At 32.5% G+C, this 14,527-nt stretch overlaps 1 protein-coding gene across 1 annotated transcript; it reads left to right on the top strand.

Moving 5' to 3' along the window:
- Window positions 1–914: 914 nt before the first annotated feature.
- Window positions 915–6,883, top strand: LOC103492085 (pectin acetylesterase 10). The gene is made up of 12 exons (XM_008452274.3): window positions 915–1,624; window positions 2,167–2,249; window positions 2,973–3,102; window positions 3,204–3,277; window positions 3,391–3,477; window positions 3,555–3,679; window positions 3,802–3,862; window positions 5,533–5,586; window positions 5,708–5,785; window positions 5,876–5,981; window positions 6,094–6,239; window positions 6,367–6,883. The coding sequence occupies exons 1-12, from the start codon at window positions 1,438–1,440 to the stop codon at window positions 6,478–6,480; spliced, it is 1,245 nt and encodes a 414-aa protein (XP_008450496.1). The 5' UTR covers window positions 915–1,437; the 3' UTR covers window positions 6,481–6,883.
- Window positions 6,884–14,527: the final 7,644 nt, after the last annotated feature.

Genomic DNA, 14,527 nt, shown 5'->3' with positions numbered 1-14,527 from the left:
TTTATTATTAGTGATAAGTGTAGAGATATACATAGTAACATAGGATAGATTTGAAATCTTTAAACGGTATAAAAAAGGAACATAGGAAGACACTTGCCAACCTACATTTGAGTAACAACTAGATGTACTTACCTAAATGAGTTTATAAATTCCTGTATAGGCTATGGTTTAAGGGATGAAGGTGTTGGATTTCAAATTTTACATAAATGCCCAAGGAAAAAAGCTAAAATATGTATGTGGATTGATATTTTTGGTAAACTATCAAAACAAAAATATATTCAAATTTAAAACTGAAATTCATAGATTTTTTATTTTAAGATATATATCCAAGAAAATGTTAGTTTGTTTAGAAATATTTTCGAACCTAACAAAATTAACTAAAATATTTATAAAATATAGCAAAATATACCTATTATTGATATATTGATATTGTTTGTTATTTTAAAATATTTTTTTTATTAATTTATCATATATATTTTTATTTTAAATTACTCTTCAATTATTAGAAATTAATTTAATATTTAATTTTACACCTTTAAAATCAAATTTTTATTACCGGTTGATTTTGATCCATAATTGAGATATATTTAAAAGTCGTTTAAAAAATGACAAAAAAATAATTTAGATAGCATGTAGTTAGGTAGAATCCTAAAAAGATGATATGAATTAAAATATGAAGCAAGATATGGTAATCAATCGTCTTAATTTTAAATTTTTTTGAAAAATTAATAAAAGGTGAATTTGGATGAATATTTTCAAAAAGAATTATAAAAATAATTTTTTTGTTTCATTTTTAAACAAGTAAACTTATATATTATTTAAATTAGCAAATGGTTTATTTTGTTGGGTAGATGGATCTTTATACAATATAATGTAAATATGGATTAAGAAATAGCTCAAAACGTGGAAAAATGAAATTTTATAGTATGAGGGTGGCAACAGAAATATAATACGTGCTTAATTTACGCACCGACGTCAGAGATGACGATGGACGAGGGACGAGGAGGTGGTGGCGGGCGGGATCCGACGGTGAAAAAGGGGTTGTGAGATCTGGTGATGACCCGCTGGTGCGTTTAACTTTACCCAACCAGGAAGCTAAAAATCCTTTGCTGCATGAGATTGAGATTCCAGGCGTGGGGGGCGTCATAAAAAGTAAAACCTTCCTTCTTCCTTCGCTAATCGCTGAACCTGCATTTCATTTTTTCTCTCCCTTCCTTCCTCACTCTCCATTTATTCTCCAACGTTTCTTTTCAATTTTCCATTTTCCAGCTTCACGCGTTTTTAAACCCCACCCCTTCCCTTTTTGCCGCATCCTTCAATAAACACACTCTCCCCTTTTCACTTTTCCCATTTCTTCCTCCTTTTGCTTTTCCATTCCCAGATTTCACTTCCACACACTCATTCAGTCTCAGGTTGGACTTTCTTTGGAGCAGAGCCATGTCCAAGCTTCTGCTCCTTCTTTTTCTCATACCACTTGCTCTTACCAAATGGGTTCATGCCTCTCACCTCTATAACCTCTCTGATTCTTCTCTTTTCGATTCTTACCAAACCTCCTTTGCTGCTACCCTTAATCCTCTCATCGTCCCTCTCACTCTCATTCGTGGAGCAGATGCAAAACAAGCGGGTACTTTCTTTTTTTTTGCTAATCTAACTCTTCTTCCCCTCACATTTTACTTTTCTTCTTACCCATCTTAGATTTGTTGATGTGAAATTGAGAAGGGGGAGTTATTGCTCTCTTCTTCTTGCCTTCCAGAACAACTATTTCTGGATACTTGATTTTCTTGTCATGATTTACACGAGATATTAATTCATTACTTGCATTGCACTTTACCTTCTTCCTTTTCTCTATCCATACTCTTTTTTTTTATTCCTCTGTCAAGTGTTTTTTTTTTCATATTCGGTCTCATCAATTATTTTTCCAAATTTTGTTAACTGCTCACCGGCGGATGTTTAGGCTTCCTTGCTTGTAGCTGAGCACTGATTTTTTTTTTTCTTTCAAAAAATGTAATTACAATGTTAGTAAACTGATGTGGACAGTGCTAAGTAGCTTCATTTTTCCTTTTTTTTTTTTTTTTTTTTTTTTTTTTTTAAATTAATTTTTGTTTGAATTTTTTATATCCCATAATTCATGTGTGCGTATTTGTATTTCTTTCTTTACCTCTGCAGTCTGTTTGGATGGCACTTTGCCTGGATATCACTTGCATCGTGGATATGGGTCAGGAGCAAATAGCTGGCTTGTTCAATTGGAGGTTTGTTCGAAGAATAACACTAAAGAAAACACGTTTTTGAATTATTTGTCGATCAATTTTCAACTTGATGTTCTTTATGTGTGGGTGTGCGTGTATATGCTTCTCTTTCTTTCTGTTTTCCGGGTTCTCCCAAATATTCAGACGAAATTCACATACCCAAGAACTGTTAACCAACAGCTTATTGTGTCTATGCGTGTCTCTAATACGTTATCAATTTTCCAATTTGAGCTTGATATTAATCTCCAACTCTTCACCTTCTGGAGGTTTAGAAAAAGAAGTTGAATGCATTAGCCAAGCATCAAATTTGGAGCGAGGACTTGATGGCATGTAATATGCTTAAGACTCTTACTTGTGAACCTTTAATCAGTCTGGATACTGAACAATGGATTCTATTTCTTTTCTTCCTAAAAAAGAAAAAAGAAAAAACCCTGGTTCATTATGATTTAATCTTACTGTATGGTGAACAGAAACAATTTCTCAGAGACAATGGACTATCCACACATCTTATATCAATTAAGACACTGTCCCTCACCTTATTTAGCCAATGTTGCACTTTGGTGGCACTCCCAGTGCTATTAATTGTTAATATCTTTACATCGTTAACATCCCCAATGAGACATTATGTTAAAGATTTTAGTCCTGACCATGATAATTGCAACATTCCTCTGCCATCATACTAATCATGTCCAAACTTGAGACCTCAACTTGAACATCTTTTGTCAGGGAGGTGGATGGTGTAACAATATCAGGAATTGTGTCTATCGTAAAACAACCAGGCGTGGATCATCAAGATTTATGGAGAAGCAGATACCATTTACAGGAATTCTAAGTAACAGAGCTGAAGACAATCCTGGTTGCTTTTCGTTCTCTCAAATTTATTTTCCCCTCAATTGGACCTAGTTTTTCCTCACATTGTATACACTAACAATTACTATTTTCATACTTGAATTTCAGACTTTTTTAATTGGAACAGAGTAAAGGTTCGTTACTGTGATGGTGCCTCTTTTACTGGGGATTCAGAAAACAAGGTCTGTGAATTATACATTTTCGTTTTTCAGTCTGCCAATGGCAATTTTATTAGCAATAGATCAGGAACTGCCGTGCCATTGTTACCATTTTGAATAGAGTGAGCATTTTATAGGCTGCACAGTTGCAATTTAGAGGACAGCGGATTTGGTTGGCTGCTATGGAAGCATTGAAGGCCGAGGGAATGCGGTTTGCTAAACAGGTCCAGTTTACCTGCCGCATTATCTCAGCTTTTTACTCTTCATTTTGGTTGATGATTTTTTTTCTTCATGTTTTCAGGCCTTGCTTTCTGGATGCTCCGCTGGAGGTTTGGCATCTATTTTACACTGTGATGAGTTCAGAGAATTATTTCCAAGAACTACTAAAGTAAAATGTCTGAGTGATGCTGGGTTATTCCTTGATGTGTACGAGCACTTATGCTCTTGAATCCTTTGACTTTAGTTATATTCATTACATTACTTATGAAAAATAATCAGCCATGGCTTAAGTTCCTTCTAGTTTTCATTAGTTCTTCATTGAATTGCAGGACTGATATATCTGGAGGGCACTATATTAGGAACTTATTTGGAGGTGTGGTAGGCTTGCAGGTACAGAGTTATTCTATATATCATTCGTACTTTTCTTGTTCTATCAGTTAATATAAACAGTTTTAAACAAATAACCCACGATTGTTGAACTTTAAAGAGTAATCCACCGGAAGCCGAGGGTCTCATCTCATGGAGATCCTCCTGATGTATACCACTCTATGCCATGAACACCATTTACTTTATCTGATTGATTTAGATTTTGGAAGCATAGAGAATGATGGCTTGGTCTGGAATCAGGCATATTGTGAAGATGGAAGTAGTAATGGGCATCTTTCCTTACGCTTCCCTTCATATTGTGGAAATCGTAAACGTGCCAGTTTTTCTTATTTGAAGGTTCATTAAAAAGTTGTAGAAAATAGGAGTAAACATATCTACTTGTCACTGTCCACCCCAACAAATGAGGAAAGTATAGAGTCTTCTTTAACCTGTGGTGACTACTTAGGATATTGAAAATTTAAGAGTTTTCTTTTACTGCCAAATGTTGGGCAGGGGCGGATCTAGAGCTGCGCTTTGGTAGGGCCAAACATAACTAGCATTTTGGTATTTTTTGTTCCATTGATTTCTAAACTCACAGACCATCTATTTTAGCACCTAATCTTAAAAAGAAAAAAGTTTTTGGTCTTAAACTTTCAATTTTGTTATTGATCTCTGAACTAAAAATAATCATATCGGTTTTTGTAATTATTGTTCTAATTAGAAACCCAAAATATTTGTTTTAGCCAACTTATGCAACTCTAATATATGCTCATGTCATTGTGTGAACCTCTAATGTACATATTTGAAGTAACATAATGTGTTAACTAATCAACAACAAGATAAGTACCAAAACAAATTAGTTATCATTTTTTCGAAAAACTAAAGACAAAAATAGACATTTTGAATGTTCATGAATCCAAAGACTACAAACTTATAGACCAAAATAAATATTTTGAATGTTCATAGCTTAAAATAAAATTATACTAAAAGATTGGGAGTAAAATAGGACTTGAATTTAATACTTTATCATAAAATAAAACAAAACGTTTAGCTAAAAAATAGAAGGAAATTAGAAATTGGAAGCAATGCTACATAAGAATGAAGTAAAGAAATATCTTTTAAAAAAAGAAAAAGAAAAAAATGAAACAGAAGAAAATATAATAATTTTGAATGTTATCATTTTCTTATAATATTAGTGGAAATATGCATCAGTTTCTTTTAGAAAAAATGAAATTACTTGTGATAGTAACTTGGCTGAATCGCCAATCCTAGGGCTTCATCTTCCATCTGTTATATGCTGGTAATCAAGACTCTGGGATTGCGAATATGTTAGCTGCATTGGTTATAAGTTCAGTATAATAACAGGTGAAGTAGTTAGTTCTGACTGTTAGAAACATAGTCAGTGCTCGTATTATCTTTGTCATTTTTCATTGAAGGGTAGGACAACTTTTTCCCAGATTTTCTCTTTGTATTTTTTAAATTCACTAATACTAAGACGATCATGTTGTTTTCTGATATGAAAGATAGTAATGGTAACAGTGCTTATAAGAGATGATCAGTATGTATATGATTCTATCTTCTTTTAGCTTGACTTTACGAGAATGAATTTGAATTTATGGAATAGTTATGTGCATTTGAGCTTCTCTCTAAGAATATCAGTGTTAAATTATTGTATGTTATAATGATTATGGCAGGGAGCAGGAAGAAATTTGCCATCCTTTTGTATGAGCCATCTCGATCCAACTTCGGTAATTCTTCTCATACCTAATTTGTTAGTCTCAATGTATATGAGAACTTCACGTAACAAGCAGCCATAGGTATGCTGCAAAACCCCTGTTCTCACTTTGTGTTCCACTTAATTATATCCAGTGTTTCTTCCCACAAAATGTAATTGCTGGAATCAGAACCCCACTGTTTCTTGTCAACGCAGCATACGATTCCTGGCAGGTATATTTTCCTGTGCTGAGAATGTTGTAACCCATTTACTTTGGGACCTGGGTTCGTCTATTGTTGCGATCTCATTCTTTTGCTAAACAGATACAATCCAGTTTAGCCCCACCTTCGCTGGATCCAGCTGGTTATTGGCATGATTGTAGGCTGAATCATGCGAAATGTAACCAACCCCAGATTCAATTTCTTCAAGGTAACTTTCTACAAGTAGGATTTGATCAAGTTCTAAATTCTTCTGGCTTTGAACAAGATCAGATAGACAGGGTTGTCTGACTTTTGTTGCATGCATGCGTTCCTTTTTATAGGATTCAGGAACCAAATGTTGAATGCTGTTAGTGATTTCTCAAAATCCTCTGGAAATGGGTTATTTATTAATTCATGTTTTGCTCACTGCCAAACTGAGAGACAGGACACATGGTTTGGTGACAATTCTCCTGTCATTGGAAACAAGGTGAGCTCACTGTCTAGATTAGATTTCAGAAAATATCGTGGATCCTATTAGTAATCTGATCAACAGATTCAGGGAAGGAGGAGAATTAATGAAATCTTTTAACATGTTGTGGGTTGGCATTATGCAGCCAATTGCTCTGGCTGTTGGAGATTGGTACTTCGATCGAGCAGCAGTGAAAGCAATTGATTGTCCCTATCCTTGTGACAGGACTTGCCACCATCTGGTTTTTAGAAGCGGTTAGCCTCAAAGGCTGGTTTCTTCATTTATGCAAATCATATTTTTTTCTTTTGGTACGTTGTCGAAGGCACAGTCATATTGCAATTTGATTAAGAAGTCAATAAACAAGAAAGAAGCTGCTGAGATGACAAATGTGATCTGCAGTTCTGGAAACTTGTTTCAAATATAGAAGAAAGGTCGGTATCATCATCCTCTAGTAATTTAAATAGTTGGCATCAATTGGTTTTACCTTTATTGGGAAAAGCTTTGAATACCTTATAATGTTAAGCAGCATTGAAGCAAAAAAGAAAAGCCACATCTGTAGTATTGAATTCAAAATTTGACAGAGTTGGCAATTGCATTACAGTTGAACCTAAATGTTCCATGATATGTGGTCAATTTTTGGATGTTGTGATGCTTCGTTGTTACTCATGTTTGAATGGTTTTTTTCCCTCTTTTATTTATTTATTTTACTCTGAATGTTAATACTGATTTCCAACTTTATGGAGAAATCAACGGAAACCAATAACTATGTTACAATATTAAACGGGGAATTAATACATCAATGAAAATGCTAATGGGTTTTAAAAAAAGAAAGAACAAAAAAAGAGAAAAAATAGCATATAATATACATATCAAATGATTGAATTTTTACCACAAACTAGTTAGAACTAAAGCCTAAGAAATAGTACATTTTGTGCCTTATCATATAGTATAGCTTCTATAATAAAGTTGCTTGTGTTATGTCACACGATCATACTTGAACGAAGTATATTGTGACCCCATTAATGTAGATAGTGCAGTGGTGATATGTGAGGGTTGAAGCATCAGACAAAGATGAAGGGTCGAAGGAAGTGTTGTGATGCGATCAAGGAGGATAGTGTATTTTTCAATACACTAAGATGAGTGGACAAACATGCTAGGTTGAATATTAACTAAGAAGAGAAACATCAATACAATTATTAGTATCAGTGACAAACTTAGTGAAGGTTAGTGAAGGTTGGATGAGACTTCTGAGCCATGACCTCATGAGTCAGGGTTCTATCATGAGTTTGGATGAGTGGCCTTAAAGTTAGATGTATGTTGTTGAAATATATCCGCACGTCAAATTTCATGTCAATAGTAATTCAAATGGATCCCTTACGTTGGCAAGTGACATTTCTCCACATTCCACGTCCAAGGGGAACAAAGAGGAAAATGCTCAAAGACATAGGTGGTGGTAATTTGGAGATAACTTCCACTTTTGCTATTTTGCTATGTTGAACTCGAATCCTTTCTTTGAAATTATTTGTACCAAAAAATGTAATTTCTCTCTATTCAGTACAAAACTAGTGCCTTCGTATCTTTTCAACAGTTCATCTTGGTTTTCTTGGCAGTTAGACAAATGAAATCAAAAAAAAAAAAAAAAAAAAAAAAATTGAATCAATGGATGGAAAGAAGAAATCTCTACTTATACAAAAAATATAGTTAACATTATGAATAAGTATGCTTAATTTAAACTTCAAATCAATAAAGAATATATGTTGATCTACCTCCTTAAAATTCAAATGATCATCCAACCAAAGTTGAATCCTTGAAGGCCAAATTTGGTTTTTGGTTTTGTAACATTGTATTTGTTGGTATGTGTTTTTTTCAAATTGATTAAATTAAGATCAATTTGTCATCTCCTTCTTTTTATGTATAGAACATATATTGATTAAATTAAGATCAATGGTAGGTTTCTATAACACTAGGTTTATGATAACCCTAACTTTCATAATCCAAAGCCTTTCTCCAAATTTCAATAAATAATAATGATCATTTGAAAGAACTGGTGATAGAAAATGGAAGTTGCTTGGGGATGATTGAGTGCTAAATGACATAAATGACCTTAAATGAAAAAACATAATACATAAATATTAATAAACGATGATTTGACAACGCAATGCTATAAAAAAGTTATATTAAATTTAATAGTACAATTCATAAATAAAAGCGTTCAAATAATAATTTCAAAGCTCAAACACATATTTAAAGATACGACTATACATATATAACATTTACTTATTATAAAATTCAAAATCAATAATTTGAATCAATTTAAATCATGAACATTTATAAGCTTATTAATATACAACTCTCCAGATTTTTGTTCGATTAATATAGTGTGGAACTTATGATTTGAGTTTGTTATGTGTGATTTTTTTGGATTAAATGGTACAATTAACATTTAGAAATGACAAAGTCAAGAAGAAAGACAGGTCGAAAGAGATAATTAATTAGAGGTTGAAGCGGGCTTAGAAAAGAGGGTTGACTTGGGTAGTCCAAGTTAGTGGTCAAGGTCAAGACCATTTGTCAAATGCCCAACAAGGCATGTTTTATTCATGTTCCGACTTAATTAAAGTCATACCTGATATTCGAGATATAGACCAAGAAAACTACTCGACTGAGGCCAATTCTAGCCAAATACAAAACCAAGCACACTTCTTGGCTTGTTAGGTTATCTCCTTATCTTAGGGTAATTTGGGAACCTTAAAAAGGAACCGAGGTCAACCTTTTTTATAAATTCATTGTTATAACTTTATATGAGGATGTAAGAATTTCTTATTGAATTAGGCATAAGAGTGGTTTTTTTTTTTGCATGTTTTTTCTTCCCCAAATTAAAAATTCACCATTGTGGTTGTCACATGGAGGTCATGTACGTTTTTCCTTCCAAAATTTAACATCAACATAGTCAATTAGGGGCATGTTTAGTTTAGCTTTTCAAGCGTTTAATTTTTAAATTAAGTCATTTTGAAAAAAAAAACTGAATTGTTTGACGACCACTCAAAATAACTTTAGAAACACTCTCAAAAGTTATTTTAAATAGTTTTTTCTTTAGTCAATCCAAACAAAATGTAAATCTTTAAATTTTCATAAATTGATCAATTTAGATAATTCATTAAGATTAATCCTTGAAAATTACTCATGGTTAATTCTATAAGATGCGTAGACTTAATCAAATCTCAATTTTACAAAATTGACAAATAGAGTAAAATGTATGAGCAAATAAGACTTTAAATAGAAAAAAATAAAAACATGTCAAGTCACCTTGTTTATCAACAAATAAAATTTGTAAATAAAAAAAATCGATTCATGCCAAGGTTCTCTTAAAATCTTACGACATTGGTTAAAAAGAAAAACAATAGTGCATAAGCTTTTGCCCTTTACATGGAAAAAAACATAAGTGAAAAGGATGAGTTTTAAGAAAATGATATTCGTAGGTCACTCTAGCAATGGTAGTGCTTGTCTGGTAGGGTCGGTATATATAAACGCTTTGAAAATCAATCAACCGATCGTTATTTTTTGATCGATTTTTTATGTTAGTTTTCTTTTAAAACTCATACCGACCGACCAAAGTATATCTTTACTATTTAAGAATAATTTTGAAATAGTTAAAATCACTTTAAAACACAAATTAATCATTCACAAAATCAATTTATTGTTTAGTTTGACTCATTTAATCACATTTTTCTTACGAGAAAAATTGATTTTGAATGATTAAAAACATTTTTTTTGTAATTTTAAAGATGACATGAAGTGATATTAACCATGATAGAATCACTCCAAATATCTAATTGGTTATATAAATTTGTCAATAAAAAAAAAAAGATAAAAGCACATATTCTCAATTTTTATAATATATCTTTTGTTAGTCTATATAGCTTCAATGTTGCCAATAAATTAACACACATATTTGAAGATATGTATCTATATAATTTATGGTAAATTAATGGTAGAGGAATATAGATCAATTGAAATTCCCTTTTGAGAAATCAATGTCAATCGCCTATTTTTAGAGGTTGAATGAAATGTGGCCCGATTTTTAAAAACTTATCTCCTTTTGACTTTTTTGCTTAAGTCATCATCCATGTGGAATTACTAAAACAATAAGAGTGCATGTGTGATGAGTTTCACTCTTAAATTTCCCTCTTTCACTCCTTTCTCTAGTTTTTAATTTCTTTCTTTCATTTGTAACTTTTTTTCAAGTGAATTCAACAGCCATTGCCAAAGGATTCCAATCAGCCTCTTGATTCAAACTTGAGATAATTTGAGGTTGGTCTTATGTTAGTACAATAATTATGAGACTCGTTTGAGATTGTGACCAAATTCATGAAAATGAATATATGTAAGTATTTGGGATTGCGACAAAATTCATGAAAATGAATGTATATAGGTATGTAATTCAAAATATTTTGGTAGAATGTGCTCTGGATTAAAATTAGTCTAGTCAAGATAATTCATGGAGAGCCTAAGCGAATTTAGAAAGAGCTTGATAGACCCTTGAGGTGAGCCTAGGATATAGCTTAGAGGTTGAGCCTAGAGAAGCTTAAAAGAGTGCTTAAGGTTTGAGCTCAAAGAAGCCTAAGAGATAGCTTAAAAGACAAGTTGTAGAGGCGAGCTTAGTGAAGCTCGAGAGAGAGCTCAAAGATAGAGCTTAGAGGAACCTAGAGGGCTGGCCTATAGAGAAGAGTTGAGGAGCTCATAGGTGGAGCTATAGTTGAAGAGCTTAGTGATTGCCCAATAAAAGAGAGCTGAGGAGCTTATAAGTGTTGGGGTTGATGCCCTGAATCTTGTGGTCTTATAGTTTGTAATTGTGTTACAACATTTTATTTATCTAATAAAATAAAATATTTTATTTTATTTGACATTTAGTTGCATTAACCCATAAAACCAATAAACAAATAATACAACCTGCTTTGTAGTTGTTTCAATTGTTCTAAAGTGCTACAAATAATGTGATTCTAATCATTCATGTCGAGACATTAGAGCAAAGGTATTCTATACAAAGAGTTTGTATAAAACTGGGTCATGAAATGAATACTCTCTCTTATTAACACTGTTACTAGTTGAAACCACATTTCACCAAGATGACCATAGGTGACTTGACCTAAATCCTGAGTGAGTTGTGAACTTTTGCCTATATATGAAGGCGGTCCTTTGATCTTCATGGGTGAGAGTGGCCTATGTTGCTGACTTAATATGCTTACCATTTTGGGGATTCGTCCTGATTAGAGAGCTAGGAACACAACTACAGAAGAAGAAATTCACTCCTTTATAAATAGAGTAAATAGAGAAATTGCTCTATTAAGAGCTAACTCCGGGGCTTGAACAATGTGACACTACACTCTCTCTTGGCGCAAGAGAAGTTCAATTACAGTAAGAATATAATTTATTGTTCATTAAAGGAATCAGTGGTACTTAAGAAGTTAGCTGTAACTAGAGGGTCAAAGCAATAATTTTTTGCTTAGCTGTACTTATGAGTAAGGGTGTAAACGGGTTAGGGGACATTCCTAACCCAACCCATATTTTTGGGTTAGTTGGATTGACAACCTGTATACAAATAGTATTCCCAACCCATGTTTGAGTTGTCTAATTGTGGAAAAAAGAGGAAAAAAAAGTATAATAAATCATTTGACCTAAATTTACCTTTACTAAAATAATATAAAATATAATACAAATAAAAATAAATAATTATATAAATATAAATATCATTAATTTGGATTGGGTTGGGTTGAACCGAAATTTTCAACCTCCAACCCGAGACCCAACCAAAAAAAAAAAAAAAAAAAAAACCTAATTGTTGAACCCAACCTAACCCTTATAATATGAGTTGGGTAGTCCAAGTTATCAAGTTATTCTTACACCCCTATTTACGAACAATTTGTAAAGAGTCATTGTACTATTGATTGGTTAAATCTAATGTACACAAAAATATATCAACAGTAAGAAGAGTGCAACTGTTAGTCTTTAGTGGAATGATTGATAGTTAATGAGTAGTGCAACTGTTAGTCTTTAGTGAAATTACACATAGTTAATGAATGAAGATTAATTTAAATAAATAGTTTAATTAATTAATCTCATATCATTGAAGCTTCAAATCTGTATGTTCATAAAGCACTCTGTTAGCTTAATAAGAATAAATGAAAATTAAATTTTATTTTGGTTTAATTTGAATGGTTCAAATTGATTGAAATGAATAAATTGTATATGATACAATTAATATAATGATTTGATACACTATAATATAAAGTTTTAATGAGAGAAGTTAATATTTGAATATAATTCAAATAATAATAATAATAATAATATGAATAAGATTCATAAATAAACTATAGGTTAAAATTAATACGGATCCGATTCATATTAGAACTATAAGTCGAGATCTAAACCATTTGTTATATTATATATAATATAATATAAAGTTTATATTATATGAGTAATATAATATAGTTCAAATTTATATTTATTTTATTTTATTTTAATTAATATATTTAATTAATAGAATAACTCATACGTGAGGGAGGGAGAGAGAGAGAGTTATTTGATAACTTCTCTCTTCATCTCTCTTTAAATAAATGGTTAAGATACAGATAACCTCTGTACTCTGGTTTTCGGGATCTCTCTATTCTGAAAAAAAAAAAAACTCTCAAAAGTTTTCCCTTCACCAAATCATTATCACAGAAGCTCACAACTCTCTATGTGATTTTCACTTTGAGAATAACAAAGAAGACTTCGTGGTGTTCTTGGAAGATTCTACAAAAGTTAGATTTTTTCCTCCTTTAGAAGCATGTTGATTTTTAATTTTTGTTTTCTCTGAATTTTGTGTATTTTAAATTGAATTCCATTTGTACAACATTTATATGCTTCCGTTATGGAAATTCCATTCTTTCAATAAGTCGACTGACAAAGTGTCATAGGTTGCGTTATAAAAACAAACATGCAATAAAGATGAAACATTTAAGATTTGAATGGGTGATGCATACAAAAGCACCTAGATAAATTGTGTAACCGTCCCACAAGTATATTAATTTGACCATTTCGATCCAAACATTCAAAAGGGGAAGTTAGCCTGAATGATTGTTACGTTATGTTACCCTATATAAATAACAAAGATCATTGGTCGAAGAAGGTACATCAAAAACTACCGTACTATTTTTTATTCTAAATCACTCACAAAATCGATATCAACTTAAGCATTGAAGTGCGTGTGATTAGACACCACACCAGTGCTTAATCTCTTTTGTCTTACAGACACTTGGACGATCCTCCCTTGTAATAAAAATTTACTGCTGGTAAAATTTGGTATCAACAGTTGGCACCATTTGTGGGGACGCTTTTTCACGTGTCTACTATTGTTAATCAAAGTTTATAGTATGAGTGACATGATGGATAGACAAAACTTAGTAAGAGACGTTGGTGATTGGCTTGTCATGGTCATCACCTGAAAAGGGCACCTGTCAAAATCATAATGACATGCCGATAGAAATTTGAAAGCTGGCGGGGAAATCTACTGGTGACTACTTCTCCACTACTCTAGTGAATAAGATGAAAAGATTGAACCGATGTTTAACTAAGATCTTGGAGTTGCTCTGACTTATCCTAGCCCTATCATAGAATTTCTAACAAAGGTAGGTGAAGAGCATCTCTAAGGGAGTCAAAGTTGAGAGAAGCACAAGCAAAACTCATTGGTACCAAAAGATATAGTGCAATGCCCCATATCCAAGATTCAGACAAGGATTCAGAATCCAAATTAAACAACTGATGGCCCTGGCATTTTCCTGCATCCTGTAACTTGAAACGTCATCCTTATTTGTCTTGAATGCTTTAAAAAGTGAAAGTTGTCCCCATAAACCATCATGATCCTTTCAGCATGCTTTGTCCTCACTCATATGTATTCTAGAAAAATTTTGGGAAGATCGCCCAACATAGGATTGTTCCAAGCCAAGGACGCTTAACTTTGGGGTATGTATAATTGAGTAACCGAAAAGGAAAAGGTGCACCTTGTTGGTATAGGTAGTGACTTTCAATTCTTTTAAGCCTTTCTTAATCATACTTTTAGATCCTCAGGATCCCTCACGTTCAAATGTAGTCTTGGTTCATTCATGTCCCCCTCCTAAACTCGTGGTCTTACATGTATATAGACATCATTCTTATTATTCGAGAATGGATGAAGGAGTCAAAGGATCTCAAAGTGGAGGACCAAGGCAAGTGGAGAGATTCAAGAAGATGATGAATGTCTCAAAATAACAATTCTTTATTGAATAGTTTGT

Source organism: Cucumis melo, chromosome 2, assembly GCF_025177605.1.
Source record: "Cucumis melo cultivar AY chromosome 2, USDA_Cmelo_AY_1.0, whole genome shotgun sequence".
In the NCBI taxonomy this organism is placed as follows: domain Eukaryota; kingdom Viridiplantae; phylum Streptophyta; class Magnoliopsida; order Cucurbitales; family Cucurbitaceae; genus Cucumis; species Cucumis melo.
The sequence above is the reverse complement of the archived record's forward strand: the minus strand, read 5'-3'. Positions and strand labels throughout refer to the sequence as shown.